This window comes from Amblyomma mixtum, chromosome 8 (genome assembly GCF_055824585.1).
Source record: "Amblyomma mixtum isolate Tamu chromosome 8, ASM5582458v1, whole genome shotgun sequence".
NCBI lineage: Eukaryota > Metazoa > Arthropoda > Arachnida > Ixodida > Ixodidae > Amblyomma > Amblyomma mixtum.
The window spans coordinates 56601593-56623020 of record NC_143019.1 but is presented as its reverse complement, the minus strand read 5'-3'; the positions used below and the strand labels follow the sequence as shown (position 1 = coordinate 56623020).

General features: G+C 44.9%; 2 protein-coding genes and 3 non-coding genes across 6 annotated transcripts; 2 read left to right on the top strand and 3 right to left on the bottom strand.

The window, feature by feature from the left end:
* Nucleotides 1–1771: 1771 nt before the first annotated feature.
* On the top strand, nt 1772–7928 carry LOC149332552 (CD63 antigen-like). 2 transcript variants are annotated; one of them, XM_089555801.1, is made up of 4 exons: nt 1772–2151; nt 3030–3409; nt 4123–4297; nt 7666–7752. In XM_089555801.1, exons 1-4 carry the CDS (start codon nt 2005–2007, stop codon nt 7726–7728), a joined length of 765 nt encoding a protein of 254 aa, XP_089411927.1. In that variant the 5' UTR covers nt 1772–2004; the 3' UTR covers nt 7729–7752. The 2 variants fall into 2 exon arrangements, 1 of the variants encoding a protein (XP_089411927.1); XR_016284899.1 differs by lacking the exons at nt 1772–2151; nt 4123–4297 and adding an exon at nt 7809–7928 and having other exon boundaries at nt 3384–3409; nt 7666–7730.
* Nucleotides 6835–6906, bottom strand: TRNAQ-CUG (transfer RNA glutamine (anticodon CUG)). Its single transcript has one exon. It is a non-coding gene; the product is annotated as a tRNA-Gln (tRNA).
* On the bottom strand, nt 6916–6987 carry TRNAE-CUC (transfer RNA glutamic acid (anticodon CUC)). The gene has a single exon. It is a non-coding gene; the product is annotated as a tRNA-Glu (tRNA).
* On the bottom strand, nt 7923–7994 carry TRNAG-UCC (transfer RNA glycine (anticodon UCC)). Its single transcript has one exon. It is a non-coding gene; the product is annotated as a tRNA-Gly (tRNA).
* Nucleotides 7995–8414: 420 nt separating this feature from the next.
* LOC149332550 (activator of 90 kDa heat shock protein ATPase homolog 1) lies at nt 8415–20631 on the top strand. Its single transcript, XM_089558170.1, has 8 exons — nt 8415–8684; nt 8866–8945; nt 9809–10005; nt 13237–13357; nt 14715–14806; nt 16906–17031; nt 17710–17811; nt 19569–20631. Exons 1-8 carry the CDS (start codon nt 8605–8607, stop codon nt 19791–19793), a joined length of 1023 nt encoding a protein of 340 aa, XP_089414296.1. The 5' UTR covers nt 8415–8604; the 3' UTR covers nt 19794–20631.
* The last annotated feature ends 797 nt before the right edge of the window (nt 20632–21428 follow it).

Below are 21428 nucleotides of genomic sequence, written 5' to 3'. Positions count from 1 at the left end.
TGTCATGAAGTCGTGAATAATCGGGGTAATCCATGGTTAATCCTCCTGTACTTGCCAGCCCGTTGCAGTATGCAAGGGGATTACCCGACAGGAGGGATTAACGCGAGAACAGGAAGTGGACGCGGAAGAGCCCCAGTGCTGAGACTAAAAATGAAATAGACTTCATACTGTGCGTTCACCCTGGCATCGAGGAGGATGTGGAGGTCCTCGGAAAGGTCCGTTGTAGCGACCACAGAATGGTAAGGACTCGAATTATTCTAGACCTGAAGAGAGAACGAAACAAAAAATAGCGAGGCGGAAACGCATCAACGAGTTACGGTAAGAGGGAAAGTAGAGGAATTCAGAACAGATATTCGGCTTTACTGAGAACGACGACATTAATAATCATGCAATGAACGATAATCTCACAGCTATCACTAGCAATACCGGCAAGCTGTTTAAGGAGACGACAGATCTGAGTTAAGAAACGCCAAAGTATGAAGGAGTCTATCCCCACGGACAGAACAGAACATGGCCGCGCTATTAAAGCTAATCAACAAGCGCAAGGTAACCGACATAAGGAAGTTTAATACGGAGAGAATCGAGCATGCTCTGAAGAACGGGGGTAGCCTAAAAGCGGAGAAGAGGAAACTATAGGCATAGGCAAAAATCAGATGTACGCGTTAAGAGACAGAGAGGGCAATGTCATTAGCAATATTGATCGGATAGCTAAAGTAGCCGAAAAGTTCTACGCGAATCTATACAGTAGCCAATATAATCATGACATTAGTGATAGAGAGAGTAGAGCACAGCGATGGGATGTCCCGTCAGTAATGAGAGAAAGTAAAGACAGCCTTAGGAACAATGTAAAGGGGGAAAGCACCTGGTGAGGATCAGGTGTGGTAGAGATATGGCAGAGGCCTTTGTTCTGCAGTGGGCGTTTTCAGGCTAATGATGGACCATGGGGATCGACCGAAAGCTAGGGGCTTAACCTAAAGGGGATCAGATTCATTCATTTGCGCCATTTTTCCTCAGTATACACTCATAAGCGACAATGAGGTTAATGAACCACAGGCACTAAATTAAACCGGAGCCCTCCACTATAAGGCGCGCCGTGTAAAATGCAATATTGAATGAATCGACGCATAAGTTAATAAATCTATTCTGAAAGGGGGGTCCATTGTCATATAATGGAAAAGTGGTTGGGATTATGTTATAGGATTTTGTTCCTGGGGGAGACCAAGACACGCCATAGTGCGAGCGGTTGTACGACTGCTGAGTCTTATTCCCCACCAGCTAACTAGACGCCACACTCATGATCATGTGAAGCTTTGCTGCCGTAGAGTCCAAGCTTCTCTGGGAAACGGCGGACAACACAATTCCCAGAGTATCAATCCAATCCAATCAATCAATCAATCAATCAATCAATCAATCAATCAATCAATCAGTCAATCAGTCAATCAGTCAGTCAGTCAGTCAGTCAGTCAGTCAGTCAGTCAGTCAGTCAGTCAATCAAATAAAGGAAAGACTGGACTGTGCCCATTTTAAGAATGAGAAGTTAACGGTAATGGTAAATATCGACTAGTAATTCCGTCCGTGAATACTTCACCACCGCCTGCTGAAGCCGCCGCGGTGGCTCAGTGTTATGGCTCTCGGCTGCTGACCCGAAAGACGCGGGTTCGATCCCGTCCGCGGCGGTCCAATTTCGATGGAGGTGAATTTCTAGAGGCCCATGCACAGTGCGATGTCAGTGCACGTTAAAGAACCCCAGGTGGTCTAAATTTCCGGAGCCTTTCACTACGGCGTCCCTCATAGCGTGAGTCGCTTTGGGACGTTAAGTCCCCACAGACCAAACCAAACCACCTGCTAAGACAACGAAGAGGGAAGCGGAAACGGAGTGTGGGTTTGTAAGGCCAACAACAGCGGAGAGACGAAGACGAAGAAATGGCTTCGTCTGCAGCAGCTCGCTGACACCGCCAGCGTGGTCATAGATCGCGCATAGTGGCGGGAGGCCGTGGTGCCGGCATGCGGCTCATACTGGCCAACGGGCTCTTCTGGGGCAATGCCCTGGTCGCCGGCCTGGCAGTGGGCGTGGCAGTGCTGGGCGCTGGCTTCGGCGTCCGGTGGAAGAGACACATCCTGGCCCTGATGCCCGGACACCACCTGTCACTGGTACGTATAAGTGCCGGCTCTATAGAACCTCATTAAAGGGTCAGCGACCGTACGCAGCTTGTACTAGTTGGACTTGATCTAATAACAAAACCTCATTGAGGTTGTGAAAGCCCTCTTCAGGTTTGTCCATGTTGGAAGTGATCCGATACTCAATATCTCTCAGACGACAATAGCGAAACTTGATGAGCTGTGCAGCTTGCCGTCTCTGCAATTAGTCGCTGCTTATTAGCGCCGGACGTACACTGCAAGTTTAAATTACGAAAGACAGTACTATAGAAAAAATCTAATTTCATCCCCAAATTTTCAGGCGCCCTGGAATAGATATATGCAGCTCACTTTTTTGATTGTGCGGATTGATTACACAGTGCAGTTTTAAAATTTTAGCAGTCCGCCGCCTTCCATAAACTTTTGACGACGGGCACGTGTACGTTAGAAAACTAGTGTGGCAGACAGTGTCAAATCAGCGAGGAAGGGAGTGCAAGAAGTCACACTGTGCCCAGCGACTGACATTCATTCATTGTCATATAGACCACGCATTTTTATAATAACCCCAGGTGGGCGAAATTTCCGGAGCCCTTCACAACAGCGTCCCCACAGCCGGTCGCTTTGGGACGTTAGACCCCCAATAACCGAACCTAACCAGGAAAAAAAGTTTAGGGAGGAGAGGGTAGTGCTCGCTGAAGGTAGTGGAAATGAAGGGGGGGGGGGGGGTGCACCTGTTATATGGGCCTGATTGCGTGGCAGGAAGCCTTCATCGGTGGTGCAACATTAGCTTGTATAGTCGTCCCGACAGGTGACGTCACAACGCGTCAATTTACGTCACACAGCCAAGGTATGCCCTGCAACAGTTCCACCGGTCGGCCACTGCGGCGGCGCAGGTCTCCCACTTCTTGGTGGCCAGCGGCCTGGTGCTGTTCGTGGTGGCCGTGTTCGGGCTGTGCGTCTCGTGGCGTCTACGTAGGCGCAGCGGCGACGGCGCGACGGCTGAGCGAGGCGCCCGCGGCTGCGGCGTCTACGGCGCCATGGCGCTGGTGGTCATGGCCAACGTGATCATCAGTTCGGCGATCGTCTACCGCTACGTGATGCAGGCCCGGCTGGACGTGGACGAAGACCTCAAGTACGCCATGTACCAGTACTTCGTGGACGCCTCGTCGCGAGACAAGCTGGACAGCCTGCACCGCGAGTTCAAGTGCTGCGGCGTCAAGAACTACACCGACTGGACCATGGCCACGGCGGGCGCCGTCCTCGGGGGTCGCAAGTGAGCCCAGTCGTCATCGTCATCACCACTATTTCACTGTCATCATCTAAGCTCATGGAGGAAGGAAAGCTCAGGAGAGGCTCTTGCTATCCGAGCTGCACGTCAGAGCCGGAAGTCACGTGCTTTCGCAAGGACTGCTGGGAGTCCTTGGCCAACCAATCAAGCAGTCAGTCAGTCGTTCCATGGATCGATCAACAACTAGGGGGACATTTAACGCAGCTCCATAAGAGTGGAATGCGATAGCATTAGAGATCCCCATTGGTGCTACTTTGGTGTGTCTTGTGTCCGAAGCAGCGAACTGGTTCTAACCGGATTTGCCCGCCGTATTTCCTTGATTCTCTTAATTGTCTTCATTGCTCTTTCTGCCTTCTCTTCCTTCCGTAGGCAGGCTGGTTCTACGTCACCAGGTCACACGACCTCTTTCTGTCAATCATTAATTTAATTACTTTGCACTTGCCCCGGCGGGCAGGTTATGATGACGTCACAAGACCTCCAATCCCGTGGGCCTGTTGCCACCTGCCACAGTAGGCAGGTTCTGACGACGTCACAAAGTCACGTGACCTCTCTGAGCCAATCAGCGAATTTCGTTGCACAGCCCGCCATTTTTTCAGAATGTGGACTAATGCTATCGCATCAATAGGTCAGTCGCTCAGTAAATCAGTCAGTCCATCATCAACTAATCGATCCCTCTTTCCACCATTTTCTGCACGCAGGTCGACAGGTTCGTCTGCGCATACGTTCGTGCCCCGCACCTGCTGTGTGGTGGAGAGCGCGGAGGGCGCCTGCTTCAAATACTACGAGCAGGGCTGCCGCGACGTGCTCGTAGACTACCTCAACATGATCATGCCGTCTGTGCTCTTCTGCGCTATCTGCGTCGCTGTTTGGATGGTATGTGCGGTGCCGCGCGACGCCGCCACTTCCCGCTGAGCGGCGCCACTATAGATATTTTCATCGGGTGAGGGAGGTGTCGAAACGCGTCCTTGCTGGGCTGTTGCAAACAGGTTCCGCCGCCATTTCCACCGCGCTTGCGCGAAGTGCACACAACATCACAACGGTTGGGAGGGTCGGGCCGTGTCTGACGCTGGACCACGCATGCGTGCGCGCAGCCGGGATAGATATCACAACACGCTATCACGTGGCGCGATCAGGGTGACCGACTCTCTCTTTTTCACTTTTTATGACTAGGCTTCAAGGCTATCGCCGGACGTTCCCTCCTGAGTTTTCTTTCCTCCATGGTCATAAAATTCGAGCATTGGCTGGAATGATATCACGTCACCAGGTCAGAAGTGACGTCGCTTCCTGTGAAGGCACCAACATTTGCTAATGATTTCGCATTGTCAACGCTTAATAGAATTTGGTGTAACTCTGATATTTTATTTTTTTTGCCATCAATTTTGTGTGCACTAGTTCCTGAAAACCGCGGACGCACGGTTTCTGTCTCACGTTGTCTGCCGGGGATTGGCGCCTGTCCGTTGTCTCCTCGTCTCTTTTTTGTCCGTGTGAAATTACCAAGTTTCAAGATGTTGGCTACGCTGCTCGAGTTTCATTTCTCCCGAAAAGTGCCGTTTTTTTTTTAGCTGTTAGCCGACGTCACCTGGGGCACTCGTATATACCGATTATAACGTACCTCGTACTACTAATAAATAGATAAGCAACGCAGGTATTCCTAAAATCGTCGCTTACACAACGGAGAATTAAACTAGCTCCGGCAGTTTCGACAAAAGCATGTACGCCAATCATTTCTAAGACAATGTAATGCATGGTCAGCAGTAACTTTATATGGTTGAGAATATAGAATATGCATAATACTGTGTTGCGCATTTACATGATTTTTTGCGTACAGCTATTCCATATCTGTCTGGGCACTCTGGCTATAAGTTAACTGCGCATTTGGCGATGCTTTATTTCTCTTCACCAAGTTTTCACGGCAGCAATTAATAGACAAGCAACAATGTTGAATTAAAATGTATATCTCTCTAATTCTTTGGCTATTCAGAAAACAAAAACTGCAATTGAAAACAAATCAGTTGCAACGTGTGCCACTTAGTTTCAGTCAGGTTTTAGGAATTTTTTATTTTTTGTTCAGCAAAAACAATTCTTTTATTTCCAGTTATATAGGCAATGCAACTCAAAAAGAGACGAGAAATGGGCCAACCAATTTGAGCATGGTCGGTCATACATAACAAGAAAAATAATGATATGGTCGGATACTACTCGAGTACGAAGCGGCGAATATGGTCGGATACTACTCGAGAACGAAGCGGCGAATATGGTCGGATACTACTCGAGAACGAAGCGGCGAATGCCCCTCAAAAGAGGCACTTCAACCATGGATGACTCCGACCGATGGCGTCGATCGATCTTCATGACGCTGCGGTTATACCACGATGTCATGAGAATCGGTTGACGCTGTTAGCCGGAGTTCACCCATTGAGAGGTGTTTTCGCTTATAGTTTTTCAGTTGTATGCGACTGTAGTAACACAGAAGGGGACATGTTTGTGTGTGGCTTTAAGAGGGCAATAATTATCAGTAAATTGTTAACACTGTGGCAGAGATGTTTGAGGTGGAAACGAGTTATCGCAGAATGGAAGAGGGACGGGGAGTTGTATCCCGCAGACAGCGAGGAAAGGTTGGTTATGAAAGTGGGAAAAAGAAAAAAATATTGAAAAAGGTGGAGGGGGGGGGGATAGTTAAAAATCAGTGAAATCTTGATATATGGCCCAATTCAAAGCCGAAACTATTCTCTCTGAAGTGTCGAAATGAAATCGTAGAGTATAATGGTGGGAACGAAACGGAGGAAACTAGATCAAGAGAAAGAACAAAAGCAGACGGGTTTGTATATAAGTGAAGGGAGCCATTAGACTGTTGCCCCGCGGTGTTGGGCTGCTATGTCACTGGACTAAAAACGATGCATTTCGCTCGTCTTGAATGTGATGACTGCCTACCGGCCACGCGCAAGCCTATCTTTCGGTTCCGAGTCGGTCGTGTCAAACGTTCAAACGGGCTCACCACCCACTCAGCACTGTTGACAAATGCCTATACGCTTCTTTGGGGTTCCGCATACACTCCATCATGATAATCAGTCCGCACCTTCTTGAAAGAGTGGGCCAGATCCACGCAGTACCGAAGCATGGTAATCCAAGGCTGGCTCATGTTGCGTCCCAGACTTGCACAAAAGAAACATCAAATTCGACGCCGCAGTCAAGGAAAACGTGTTACGCTGTTTGCCGCTTTTCACACAAGCTGGAAAAGCTCCCGTGTGGAAGCGGGAGAAGTGGTCAGCGCTTTTAATAGCAAAAAGAAAAAAAAAAAACTTGCGGCCACGTGCTTTGAAAGTTTAATAGTTTGTTAGCATTTCGCACTCAAGATTTCAGATTGCAAGAAATGTTTGTGTCGCGTGTCATGTAGGGAGAAAAAAAAATTAAGGTCTCACCGAGATTTGAACTCGGATCGCTGGATTCAGAGTCCAGAGTGCTAACCATTACACCATGAGACCCTAACCATATTCCGACGCCGGGAATCGAACCCGGGCCTCCTGGGTGAGAGCCAGGTATCCTAGCCACTAGACCACGCCGGAACGGGTGGCGCAGCGTTTACTGGTGGTTTTATCGACATTTGAAGCCTCTTTCTGAGTTTCACTTGCGTTTTATAATAATAAGTTAAAGCTGTTGATATCGGTGACTGTTTCAGCCACGTTTCAACGCTTGGCATGCTACGCGCTCATGTCAGTAACCCTAACGCTTTCTTAAGTGTGGCCTCCGAGAGCATAGTTTTTCGTGAGAGATATCTCAGAGATCAGGTCTTACCGTGATTTTTTTTTTTTTAGTTCTAGGCTGTCGTTTTATGAAGCGCTGAAAAATTCAGTCAGCTAGCGTAACTATTTTGCTGCGTCATTAGAAGTTGAAAAACTGACGCAAATATTTCGTTAACAGAGATGCCCTGCCACCTGTCGGCGCTTCTCAACACTTTAATACATTTAAGCTTACTATCAACAGATGGCGCGACAACGTAATAAATTTTAATATTACTGGAACTTTGTTTTAAATTTTAGCGCGATGTTGTTTTAGGCTGCCTTGATGAGGACGTGTATAAAATTTCAAGATAATTTCAAGGACGTCGTGTGCCTATCGGAAACGCAAGCACGTTTAACGTGTGTAGCACACAGTTGCTTCACATTCATTCTTATGAGCCAATGAGCCCAACGTTACACGCACCAGCTATCTGTACAGGTAAAAACTGCTGTCTTATTTTGCAGTCCTCTATGATACTGACGTCTCATCGGCTGCGTAGGATTCTGCTCGAGAACCCAAACCTGTAAGGGTAAGTTGATGGTGCACACTTGCATGTACTGCACCACCTTTGTGCACGAATCCATGGCCTTCTCTTTTGCCGTTACAGGTGCATTCATCGAAGCTCAAGACCGGGGCAATAAAAGGCGAAATCTTCATAATTAAGTGCACGTATTCTTGGTTTCTTCCTCAAAAATAACAGTAGTCACGAACAAAAAGACGATGCGACGGCCGGGAATCGAACCCGGGTCAACTGCTTGGAAGGCAGCTATGCTAACCACTATACCACCGTCGCACGGGTTCCGATCCTTGAGTGGGAGGTAGATAAAGATCAGGATAGCCATTGCTTTTAAATAATGCACGTCAGAGGGAACGTAAGTTGCCAAAATATGCAAGAAAATGGCAGCTATTGTTATTATCATTTACGTCATATATAAAGGAAACTGACGGCTGCGCCAGTGCTTTCTGATTTAATCCTGAAACTGGCCGCAGCACTTGTGCAAAAACTCGCGCCACCTAATGGTTTTTGTTGCAAACTGTTGTGAGCAAAAATGTTAAAACTAATTATAAATACAATTATCTAATTTTTTTTATTGCAAATTTTTTTAGTAGTTATTAGCTTAGAAAGTGGAATTTCGCAACTGGCATAGTTAAGGGCTTTGGGCCTTGCTTTGGGCGGCGCTGCGCGTCTTCCGCAACTAAAGTCACTTTATCCGCAACAAGCCGAGCCGAGCGGCGAGGATCGTCGCGAATTTTCTAGATACTCTCCGCTGGAGTACGGGGCCAAGCGTGAGTGAACGGCGTCGGTTAGTTCTGCGCGGCTGCTCCTGCGGTGAAGGTTTGTCTGTCGCGAAGCCAAACCTACCTGTTCGGTACCAGCGCCTAGCGCGAGCACACCTCTGAAAATGGCCAAATGGGGCGAAGGTGACCCGCGTTGGATTGTGGAAGAGCGTCCCGACGCGACCAACGTGAACAACTGGCACTGGTGAGCAGCACGCTTGGTTTCCCGCGAAGAGTTTTCTAAATCCACTCATCCATTGTCTAGAACAGTACATTAACTGCACGGTAGCCTAGCTGTAATGAGACACCGGACGTGACATGTGCATGCTTCCCCACGCTTCAGAATGAATGGGCAAGTCACTATCATCTCCGCTTTGTCCCCTTAGGACCGAGAAAAACGCTTCCTACTGGTCCAAAGACAAGCTTACCGAACTCCTTACCAACCTGGAAGTGAGTGATTCGAGAGGTAAGTCTTTCGAGGGGATCTCCCGCTTTTTTCTCAGTTGCAGTTTGTATCGGGCGGCTCGCATTCGTGCTTCCGTCCGCACCTCGGACGCTACACGATGAAATTAGCTCCGAGTAGACAGTTGCATTTAGCATTTGAATTTTCGTTTCTTTGTTTCACTGTTTGCGAACGAGTTTACATGCTTTCCGGCGTCGTGTCATTTTCGGAAGCTGCGGCCGCGGTTATGCAACTAGACGCGGTAGAAGCCTCCCTCACCTTTTCTACAGGCCTTTTTGAATGTCGCCTGATAACTGCGATAGTTTAGTGCGAGTTAAAATGGTGAAATTGGTTTTCATAACTCTGCACTGATTTCGTTTCTGGTCAGTGCCCCTTAAATGGCCCTGCGTGATGCACATGGCAGCCGGCCCATTCGAATAACGTGCTGCGTAGGAGGTCTAGATTTAGTGCAGTATTGTGTAGTGCCGTGGTTGGCAACCGTACGAGGGCTGCTTTGTTTGCGCGTTAGATTTGTTCAGCCGATGCTTGCAGAATGGGAATGGCGGTGGCTGTTATGTGTAGTCAGTCGCCCACTGCGAGTTGAAATAACATAGTGTCCGCTGGCCCTCTGGCGAGCTGTACGGGAATCGTTGCTACCCGGGCTTGAGCCTCAACAACAAACACCTTCAGAACAACGAGTGTTGTTCTGAAACCATAGAAAGAGAAATTGAAAGATAAGGACCTTTGCCAATGCCGCGAAAGTGTAGCGGGCTGCAAGTAGTCATTTACAACCGAAACTTGTCAGATTTCGGCAGCAGTGAGCTTCAGGAATCTGTAAATTGGTTTGAGTGAGGAAATAACGGTACAACCTCGTGTTTTGATCATAGGAACCTGCAAGATAGTGGAGATGCCGAGGTGCGAAGGAGAGGCAGTTGCCAATAACAGAAAAGCGAAGCTCATCTTCTTCTACGAGTGGATCATCGAACTCAAGTGGCAGGGTGAGACTGATGACAGCGATGAGACCATCGAGGGAAAGGTGGAGATACCCAACCTGAGCGAAGAACACGACCCGGAGGATGTGGATGTAAGCAGCCGTTGTGCGGACCATTTGCACTTTTCCATAGTCACGCTGACTATGGAAAACATGGTTGGCTCAACTATTCGTTGAGTGTGTCTGAAAAATAGAACCCTGTTCAGTCTTTATTTCTTTGTGAACAACTTATGGCTTAATCATTTGTCGCTGCAGTTAGTGGTTTGCCTGAATGAAAGTTCTGTGACAATTTGTAGCGCTTGAAAGACACAAGACAGATGCACAGTAGACAACACGTGCGCCAATTTCAACTGAAAGTACACGTGTTGTCTAATTCGTATTTGTCCATGTCTTTCAAGTGCTACAAAGTTTCATCATGATGAACCAACTCATCCGAAAGTTCCGTGACAGTTTGTAAACACTTCTGCTGCTACAATTGCTGCTGCAGTTGTCTATCCTGATGTGCTTTAGAGTGACAAAATAACGTGACATGATCTGTTACTAAGAAAGAATTGTTCGCAGTATTAGTAGGCCATTGAAGCTAGCTTGGTGAGCTAAGTTTCAAGTCAAGTTTTGACTTGAGCATTGATGTGAAATTTGAAGGAGAAAGCCCTCTAGGCTTAAAGCTGTTTTATGCTCAACATACGTGAAATAGCACAGCTGAAGGACAGTACAAAATATACTTTACTTTTGTCGTGGCCTTTACAGTGTGTTTGAAAACTGATTTCCCCATTATATTAAAAATTGTTGGCGGTTATTGCCAAATTTCAGTTGCTGAGTTAGTGTGGACTTGTTGATTGCTGTGGAATGCTGAACTCTATATAGAAAGATGTAGCCAGTTTAACCAAACTGCCTTTTTTTTTTCACCCAGCATAGTGTTTCATTCTTATGCTAGGAATGCCGTAGTCATGTTTGGTTGTACACTATATTTGCTTGCCTACTTGAAAAGCACTTTTTTTGCTTATTTCGCATTGTGAGGAGTGAATGTTCATACTGTCTCACACATTTAGGGTGTACTGTAGTAGTACATTTTTATTACAAAGCTGGAGTATAGACAATGCTTGTGCAAGCTGAGTAGTTCAAAAGAAATTAATTGTATATCATGGCGTTCACTTCTGGAATGCATCATCCAGTGGTTATCGTAAAGTTTTTTGAATGTTACTTTCTAATGGGAACCTAAAAGATGCATGTAGAAAGTAGTGACATTTAGATTGTGCTGTGCTCCTTGTGGCGTATGCCCTGGAAGCGATGTGGTGAAAAGTTGTGCTTGTGTTCGAGGTACATGTTAGGACCCTTCTATTGATAACACTCAACCTCATCTCTTCGCTCCAAAAACACTTGTATGATAAAATCATGATAAGAATCAGTGCTTATTGTCACTTTACATAACAAATTGTTAGCAAAGAATTTTCATTATAGTGTTGAAGAGCATGTCGAGAGTTCCTGCTGGATGTTCGTGGTTATCTAAGAAAGAAAGTTGTTTGTGCAATGAGATTGTCATTCAATGGATCCTTCATGACAGCAATGCACAAATCCTCGCTCCACTAGTTGTCAGGGTTCTGGAAAGCTAATCCCGGGGCTTTAAAGGGACACTGAGGAGAGCACTATTAATATTTTTTTTATAGTAAAATCCGATAGTTCGGCATGTCATGGCTTTGTTGCCACTTGGCCGGCAGCGAAAGATGCATGTATTTGTAAGAAATTTGGATTCGAAGTTGAAAAAGTTTTTCCCGACTCTCTGATTCAAACTTGGGATTCTGCTATGACGACACATGACTAAGCGACGTGAAACATGACGTGCGCATGACGTACCGCAGACTCCGTGATTTCTGGCAGCCAGCAGTGCGGCTATGGTGGCTAGCATAGTGCGGCCTAGCAGCAGCCGAAAAGAAAGCTACCGCCGGCCGCACGTTGAATGCATCTATCGGCTATTGCGGCCGTCGCTACAGTCGCTTCGATTACGTTTGCACTGGCGTTTTGCCAGCGTTACGATGGATCTCGTTCTCGAAGTCGTCAACGAAGTTCTCGCAAATAGACACCTTTAGCATACCGTGTACCTTGTTACCGCTAGCGGAATACCGGGAGCCCGCCTACGGCCGGAAAACAGGCGCTGATTGGTCCCGATGCTTCAGGAGCGCGTAGTTGCCGGGCACGTGGCGCCATCTGGCGAGGTCAAGGACATTTGCGCATGCATTGGCTGCGCCTCAGGGATTTGTGGCTTCTCGAGTCCTAGAGTTGCTAGAACCATTGGTTCTAGCAACACTGCTTTGTCCTATGACGACATCACGCTTGTACTTGCGAGTTTGGCCTGTGGCGGCGATACCTGTATTTTGGTTCTTGCTCTTTTCTACGTTACAAGTGCTTTGTTGTCAGTATGAGTGGCGTTTTTGTAATCAGGAGCTGGTATTCTGTCGATACAAGCCAACTTCAATTTCTCCTCAGTGTCCCTTTAAATTCTACCCAGAGCCAAGACTGGGCACTGTAAACCTTTTTTCTTTCATTTTAAAGTTCATTATTTCACTGATTGGCCAATATCCAAAACCATGACACAGGCTTCTGACATGTTCTTAGGTGAAGATTTGTAGCCAGGCAATGGGGTGCTGGAAACTGTGTGTACATTCTCAAAATTCATACTTAAACTTGTCAGGCTCTGCACACATCTCAATGCATATTTGTCATTTATGGGATTTAAAAAAAAAGTACCTTAGTCTAAGTGCTACTGACAGTCAAAGAGTGCACAGCACTCCCACGTAGTCATCTTTTCAAGAATTGTGTAATAACAGGGACACTCTGAGCAGCGTTCCAAGTTGGTTCATTTGTCTCAGTCAGATTTCTGCTCCCAGTAGCCCGATAGTTCTCAAGTTTCTCACGCTTTACCATGAGAGTATTTATTTTGATTTAGATATATATTCTGTTGTGTGTGTATTTAGCTAAATATACTTCATGAGACGTTGCATGTTCCTGTAAGCCCAGAAACTCAGAGCAGAGAAAATGGAGAAAAACTTGCAAAGGAAGAACTGTTGGATCTAGGGGTGCAAAATTGCGTGTATATTCATGGAAACATTCAGACTTGAGAAATGTATTTGGATTAAGACTCACCAGCCAATCTTTTGCTCTGGCCTGAGAAGGTTAGAAGGACATGCAGAACTCTAAATTCTTCTCTCTGGAACAGTCCTTAAGAAGTTACTGCTTCCGAAGCGCACCTCATAGTTTAAGGGACATTAGCACTGCCTTTGAAACATACCAACAACGGTGGTATTGAACTGTGTAATCTTACTCTTGCAGGTGACGGTGACAGTCTCGTCATCGGGTGATAAGGCTGACGCACTGAAGGAACTGATGAGAAGCAAAGGCACCGAGCTGATCCGGGAAAGGCTAGCGACCTATATATCTGCACTTAAAAAAGGTATGGTGTCTGCTGTGTTCACTGTATAAGTGAACTGGTTTTTCATCTAGCTTTGAATAACTAACCTTGTTTGGTCAGTATTTTACTACAGGCTGGTACCGTATTTTCCGGTGTATAAGACGCACCCCTGTATAAGACGCACATGCCATATATGCAGGCTGTCATTGAAAAAGTTGGTATATAAGACGCACTCGTGCATAAGACGCACCCCAATTTAGCCAGTTAGGCTAGTGAGGCTTAATTAAACACGCTTGCGTGACCATCACGAAATTCACCGTACTGGTGAGAAATTCTTAAGCAACGCTAAGTGATCGAAAAAGGCAACACTCACGCCATACCCGCCCACGTTTTAGAAAAAAGAAAGAACAAAAGAGCTCTACCATATGTCCATAACAACATTTTATTTCTATTTAAAACCTTCGAAGTCTTCATCTTCAAATGTGCTATCAAAAAGTTCGCCCATTTCTGGAGGCAACGCGGCTGACACATTCTCTTCTCACTACGTACACGGAGCAAAGAAAGTTGCAAAGGGTGGCTAAAAAAGAACGCCGGCTTGTCTTGGCTTGTCCTGACAATGGTGAGAAGCGTGTTTGTCGCCATCTTTTGGCATTTCACATTACTTTTGCTTGGGGCCTCGGAAACGGTGCGTGTTTGTGATCCAGGAAGTCGTCATCCCCGTCGTTTCATGATAAAGTTCACTTAAAAAAAGTGGCGCATGGCGGTCCACGAATTGAAGTATTAACCGTGTTACAACAGCGTCATTGGTAGTGATATTTTTTCGGTGAAAAAAACTTGAACAAGAGCCTGAGTAATTTCTGAACTCTCAAAAAAAGGAAAAATTAGCGTATAAGACGCACCCTTGTATAGGACGCATCAGCAAAATTTTTGAAAAAAAGCCGCGTCTTATACGCCGGAAAATACGGTATTTATTTCACTTGCTTGTCTAAGCTTTGCTCGTGGTGGTGTTTTTTTTTTTTTTTCGGTGCATTTGGGGGGGGGGGGGGGGGGCTTTAAATCTTGTGCAAGTGTTGTATTACAAACTCTTCAGTGAAGATGTTGTAACATAGAGCAGTTTAGAATGTTAGTTTGCAATTTTGTCTAAGTGCTGACTGATGTTGTTGGAGTGGTGCTTAGAGCCCACATGAGCAAATTTTGTTTTTTTTTGCCCTCTCTACAAAGGCACAATATGTGAAATTTTGAATAAAATGAGAATTAGTTTTGTAGCCTTCCAAGAGGAGAAGGCAGTCACATTTCTAAATTTCTTAAGTGCCAAACTATTAGTATTCTACTCTGTTCCTTTCAAGCAATAAATTTATTGTCTAGTGGTGAAGCTAATTAGTGTTCTCAATGTGTGCAGAATTCTCTCAAGGAATGATTTTGCCTACAAAAACGGATTCCATCAACCAGGTGAAGTCGACGGGCACGACTACAATCAACTACAAGAAAACAGTACGTAGCTATATTGAACATGCGAGTTCGTGAACATTTTTATATAGTATGGCGGACTTCTTTTCTTTTTTGCACACCGGGTTTTGCTGCGCTTTCTTAGGCTATTTTAACTGTACTTTTGTATAATGTTAGTTTTAAACAATTTAAATGTGTAGGTTTTGGTTTTGAGAAAAGGAAAGAGTGCAGTAACTGGCTCATTTCTCGGTGGATAGCTGTACCACGCCTTGGGGGAAGGGATAAAGGAGGGAGTGAAAGGAGGAAGGTGGAAAGAGAGGCCATAGTGAAGGGCTCCATACTAATTTTGACAATCTGGGGTTCCTGAACGCGCACAGATATCACATAGAGCACGGGCATCATTTGCATTTCGCCTCCATCGAAACATGGCCGCCATGGCCTTCAGGCTTGGCAGCTGAGAGCCCTAACCACCAAGCCACCAGGCTGGCTAATTCAGGCACATTCAGTTCAGGATTCCTGTGCTCAGCAATTAAGATAGCACTGTTTTAAAGCTGTGTTGACTGTGCTTTGAAGAGGTCTTAAGAACTGCTGAACAATCACTGTTGCTGTAGCTAATATTTTTAGTAACCCAGCAGTACCATGGCATGTTGTTTCGGTTTGCTTTTAACTCTAAGGGGGAGTTGGTTCTTAAAAAAAAAAAAATTGTTAATCTAGTTAGTTATGGCATCTTCAGGGAACATGTATTTTTGTGTGCAGATTCCAAAAATGTCATTTAATTTGATGTAAAACAATTCCTTGGGCACTTTTTTAATTGTTTTATAAGTCCTGTGAGGAGCTTTTAGGAAAATGTACAACACGGAACTTGCTGAAATGTGTGTTATCGGTTCTGTTAACAAAGGAATGTAATAAGGGTAAGATTGTCTTCCTGCCTGTCATAAAAGTTGAGTTATCGTGTTTTGAAACTGTTGCATCAGATATGTGAAGAAAAGTTTGTATTCCTGTTTCTGAAGTGTCAACTTCAATGCCCTATAACTCAAATTCTGTGACTGATAGGCAGGATGGTAATTTTACCCTTATTGCATTCCTTGATGTCACGAGAACACAAGGCATACATTTTAGCATGTTCCTCTAGCAAACTTTCTTGAAAGCTCTTCACAGAAAACTTTGATAACAATTACATAAGTGCTCGAGGAACTGCTTTACATGAAATGAAGTGACATATAATAGAATGGCACGCAAAAATACATGTTCTCTGAAGATTTCATAACTGTGACTACATTAATAACAATTCTTTTCCAGAGACTGGGCTCTTCCCCCTCAAAAATATTAGGTGCTCTGCAGAAGTGTTTGTATTGCACAACAGATTGTCAGAATTCATTGACTATTGTGAACGCTCCTTTGGTCAACCCCTCAGCATCTCTGCCAATGATTTAAGGGGGGAAGAGGGTCTTAAAAATAAATTTTTTAATAATGAAGTCGCAACTATGAAATCTTCAGGGAACATGCATTTTTCCGTACTGATTCCAAATATGTAATTTAATTTTATGTACGACAAGTCCTTGTGCACTTATGCAATATGTTAGGTAACTTTTGCCGAGGGTTTGAAAGAAATTCTACTGCAGGGAACTTCTTAGATTGCATGCCATTGGTTTCTCTTGACATCAAGCTATGCAATAAGTGTAAAATTATCATCCTGCCTGTTATAAAAGTCAAGTTATAGGATTTTGAAGTCATCAGTTTCTACCCGTTTGTGAAGTGGCAAATTCAAAACCCTGTAACTCAACTTCTGTGATAGGCAGGATAATAACTTTACCCTTATTGCACAGTTTGATCTCAAGACAAGCCAATGGCATGCGTCCTAGCAAGTTTCCTGCAGCAAAATTTATTGAAAGCTCTCGGCAAAAGTTACATAGCATATTATATTAGTGCACAATGACTTGTTTTACATAAAATTAAAGTTACTTATTTGGAATCAGCGTGCAAAAATAAATGTTTTTTGAAGATTCCATTATTGTGACTTAATTAACAAAAAAAATTTTTTTTTCTAAGTACAGCTTCTCCCCTTAATCCGATTTGAGCAGTTTGGTTGGGAACTTCAAACCGTTTCCCAAATGAAGCATTGCCCTTTCTTTTCGTCTTTGCAGCCATTAAATGGATCATCAGGTGACAGGGCAGTAGCGCACTCCAAGGTGGACACCACGACCATTACGCAACAGGAGACGTTCAAATGCACGGCTGAGGAGCTCTACAGAGCCCTGACTGTCAAGGAGGTGAGTTGCTGCAGCCAGGTTGCTCTAATAAGGCCACAAATTGTACATTCCCTACACCGCTGGTCAGTCTCTTGATTCAGTACCATTTGCACCAGCATTTGTCACCACTATGTCACCACTAAACTGTCTGTGGTCGCCAACTTCTTCTAGTGTTTTTAGTTGTTGGTTTTGTTACCGTATTTGTTGTATTGCCTTACTAAAAACTATTCTGTGTGACACTATGCACCCATCTCCCACATTATTCCAATTATGTGATATTCTTTTAGACCTATTCCTATTATTATGTAATGCTCTTTTAGACCTTAAGTGGTGCGTAATTAAATGGTGGTGTCTTTGTGCTGCAAGAAATGTAAGAAATGAGCTCCTGTGTTTTATGTTCCTATTATGTAATGTCCTCTTGGACCTTAAATGGTATGTAATTATATGGTGGTGTCTGTTTGCTGTAAGAGTTGAATTAGTGAAACTGATACAAGCCAATTGGTTCAGCATGGCCTGTACGACCGACTAGCATGAATCACAGTAGCTTGTATTCTTGCTGAGGAGTTGGTGCTGCTATTGCAGAAACTCTGGCTATGTCGATGTAGTGGGGCTTGATTGATGAAACTGAGCCATTTTTATTTGAAGTAGTTAACAGTGAATCGAACGTGTGTCGAGTTCACAACATTTTGTCTCCGACAGATGGTGCAGGCATTTAGCCAAGGCTCGTGTGTGTTGGAATTGGAGAAAGGAGGCAAGTTTGAGTTGTTTGGAGGCAACGTCAATGGGACTTTCTTGGAACTGGTGAGTTCCTTGTTTTGGATTTATGGCTGGTGGATAATGCCAAGTTGTCGTCTAGAATGTTAACATAGTAGTAGAAAAGCTTTGCAGTATGACTACATTTGCTGAATTTATACATCTCATGTTATTTTTGAAAATCATTCACAACAGTTTTCAGTAGCACTCCTTTGTTAGCAAAAAAAAAAAAAAAGTGCTTGCTTAGGATTTATATCAGTGCACTCAGTTCTCGATGAACAGGCAAGTGCCACAGGCAGCATAGTAACGAATAAAGACAGGATGTGTATGCAACCGCTTTCCTAAGTGCCTAACATGCTTTTATTGGGGTGTTAGTGTAGGCAGGATAGAGTTTCACTGTGTTTTATTACGTTCGTGCATGTTGTCTTTCATCTACGAGCAGTATGGTAGAAAGGTGTGATAGTTGACTGAAGAGCTGTTCAGCTATGTTTGGCAATGGATTTAATTAAGCCAGCTTTTTTTTTTCTACTTTTTTTTTGCTACTCCGGCCAGTTATATGTACCTTTGAAAACACGCTTTTGGTCTGTGGTGCGACTTGGCTGCTGGAACTAGCTTGCATGGTTCTCATTGTGTACAGCATCTTGTCAAATGGTCGTGTGATTCAAGGTGTATGGCAGCACGATGTAAATAAAGTATGGCTATGTGAATATTTGAAGTTTTCGAAAAGCGAATCAAATATCTTATTTGATTCGATGAACAAATCAAATAGTACATGTTCTACATTATTTTAAACTATTCGAATATATCTTCAAGTTAATCAGATAACAGGTATTAAGAAATAACTTCTTTCACCAAGTGTCCCGAAAGCAGTGCTGCGATGCGGTCTGTGTGTATGCCAGCGTTAATAATGCACATATGTGCGGCCTCAAGCTTTGCTAGCCTGGCTGCAATGGCCAGTCTCCGAGGCTAAGTATCATAGCTCATGCCCCTCTCATCTGCTGAGGTGGGGGGCTAGTTCATTCACTGTAGTCAGCAATAACAGAAGTTATTCCTAACATGTGTCATGTGGGTGTCAGAGTTAATATAATGACTATCTGTTGCTTCTTTCCGCTGCTATGGCTACAACTCCAAGAGTTATAGTGCTTTACCGCAGTGCTATCGCTAGCGCTTCGCTGTTTTTGCTCATGCACCATAAGTCCGGTAGAATGTACTTAACATTTGTATAAACTTTCTATGTTCAATACAGTTTTAAAAAAGCACTTTTCGTACACCCCTAAAATAGCAGCTAGCTATAAGCCTCCTCTGTTTTACTTCACTATCATTGATGGTGCCCGTGAACCGCTGTGCTTTGTCATAGCTTCTTCCTTCATTTGGTGAGCTCAAGTTCACTCAGTAAACTGTTTTCTTTGTACGAGTTTGTCATGCTTCATCTCCTTCATCCATCAACACTGTGTTATGGACATCTTAAATCCAAGCAGCTGTGGCGAGATGTTGCTTCCTTACTCCTGCAGGGTCCTGATTACACATTGTCGATGAGTCTGTCATACTTTAGTACTCTTCTCTACTACTAGAGAAGTCTAGTCTAGTCTCTAGTCTAGTCTCTAGTCTAGTTCTTTTGTGCTCTAGTCTGTAGTCTAGTTCTTTTGTGCTCTAGTCTCTAGACTAGTTCTTTTGTGCTCTAGTCTCTAGACTAGTTCTTTTGTGCTCCAGTCTCTAGTCTAGTTCTTTTGTGCTCCAGTCTCTAGTCTAGTTCTTTTGTGCTCTAGTCTCTTCATCTTTAGTGACAATGAACACCGTTTGCGCAGGTTCCAGACAAGAGGATCCGCATGCGGTGGCGGTTTGGCAGCTGGCCCCAGGGGCACTTCTCCGAGGTGACCATCGACATTCAGCAGAAAGACGACTGCACCGAGCTGACCCTGACGCAGGAGGGGGTGCCCCAGGGTGAGGCTGACCGCACGCGAGACGGCTGGCAGCGCCACTATTGGGACAGCCTGAAGCGAACGTTTGGTTTCGGAGCCATCCTGCTCTAAGAGCAAGGATGACGACTGTGCCTGCACTCGCGAGGGAGGACAGTTGGTTCCGGAATGCTCCTGACGTGTTGGAGCCACTCCGTATGGGTGCTGCAGAAGCGTGGGTTGTGCGCTGTGGACTTGTGCAAACGTGCTTGTTGTGTTCGCGATGTGGCCGTGCTCTGACTGGGATTTCTGAAGGTATTAGACTGTGCTTATCGGGGACTTTGGCAGACGGATAGGGTCTCTGAACTAGCTAACATGCACATTTCTACTGCTTCTCATTTTGCATCGCTCGCTCTGAAGAGAGCATCACGTATCATTGATGACGGTATGTGCGCCTCAGTGAGGAGTTTGTTTCATCCCTCATTTTTTCTAACTGCCTTAATTCTCTGCTGAATTGAAGACCTTACCGATCATGAAAGCTTCCAACAGCTGAGATGAGTGAAATCACTCGATTGTGGCACATTTACAAACCATTTTTCTGCACAGTTTGCAAACTGTCTTGCAGCTTGCTTGTGTAATGAACTGAAACCACTGGCCGTGGGGTACTTTGTGATTTAGCAAAGTCCTGTTTTTTCCTCCTATGCTTTTATGTTATTTAGGCCTCTCCATGTCTTAACAGTCCTGCGAAATTTTACGACTGATGATGTGTAACTAGTACCGGTTTCAACGCGTTTCACAAACAGCATTTCAAACTGCATGGAGCCACGACGTAATGAAATGCAGCGGGCAACTCGGTTCTACTCCTCAGACATTGTCCATTTGCTCGGAGACTGTCCAGCTCCGGTGATAACTCCCAAAACATTTGTGTTCAAGTGTTATTGGAAGGGTGTAAATAAAGTTAACATAAATATTCCTCTGCTGTGGTGTGTGCGAAATTAACACAGATTCTTTGGAACAGTTTGACTGTGCGACACTATGTCAAATTTCACCTATTTGAAAGCTGTGCAGTGATTCAGCGCGTTTTTTTAAACAGATGAGTCATGAAGCTTTCATATCAGGAAATTCGTCAATGACCAATGGGTGTATAGCTATACACTACACTTTATGGAATATTTTTTAATTGGGAATACTGAAAACATGCATCGTGATCTCTGTTGGTGTATCGTCTGCTTTATGGTTGATTTTTCATTTCTTCATGCAGTCAGGCCACCAGTACTGAGTCATGTCAGCGAATGCTAAATGGTGCTACAACAGGAAAACATGTGCATTCCTCTCTTCGCATTCATTAACAATGCATCGGGTAACAAGTGGGTCATCGTTGCTATGGACTACCTCGCCCAATACGCGGAAACATCAGCTCTGCCAAGTGGCACAGCTGTGGAACTTGCAAAATTCTTTCACCGCAATGTTCTGCGCTTTGGCACCCTGGAAACTTTACACTGACCTGGGTACTGCATTCACAGCTCAAATTTTGCTGCACAATCATACAACCCACTGGCGGACATCATATCATCCTCAAACGAACGGTTCCACCGTTTGTTCAAACGACTGAACAAAACGCTCTCTGACGTGCCCTCAGTGTGTGTTGACTTCCTGCATAAAACCTGGGACAACGTGCTACCGTATGTCTCCTTCGCGTACAGTATGGCAGTACAGGAAACAACCAACATGCCACCATTCTGCCTAGTTCACAGCTGCGAAGTACCCAAT

Bases quoted from the DNA above. Each gene is read 5' to 3' on its own strand.
- LOC149332552 (XM_089555801.1), top strand. From the start codon at position 2,005: ATGCGGCTCATACTGGCCAACGGGCTCTTCTGGGGCAATGCCCTGGTC. The intron at 3,410-4,122 runs GTGAGCCCAGTC...TTCTGCACGCAG, and splicing joins GCCGTCCTCGGGGGTCGCAA to GTCGACAGGTTCGTCTGCGC. The intron at 4,298-7,665 runs GTATGTGCGGTG...CTTATTTTGCAG, and splicing joins TCTGCGTCGCTGTTTGGATG to TCCTCTATGATACTGACGTC.
- LOC149332550 (XM_089558170.1), top strand. From the start codon at position 8,605: ATGGCCAAATGGGGCGAAGGTGACCCGCGTTGGATTGTGGAAGAGCGT. The intron at 8,946-9,808 runs GTAAGTCTTTCG...TTTTGATCATAG, and splicing joins GGAAGTGAGTGATTCGAGAG to GAACCTGCAAGATAGTGGAG. The intron at 13,358-14,714 runs GTATGGTGTCTG...CAATGTGTGCAG, and splicing joins TATATCTGCACTTAAAAAAG to AATTCTCTCAAGGAATGATT.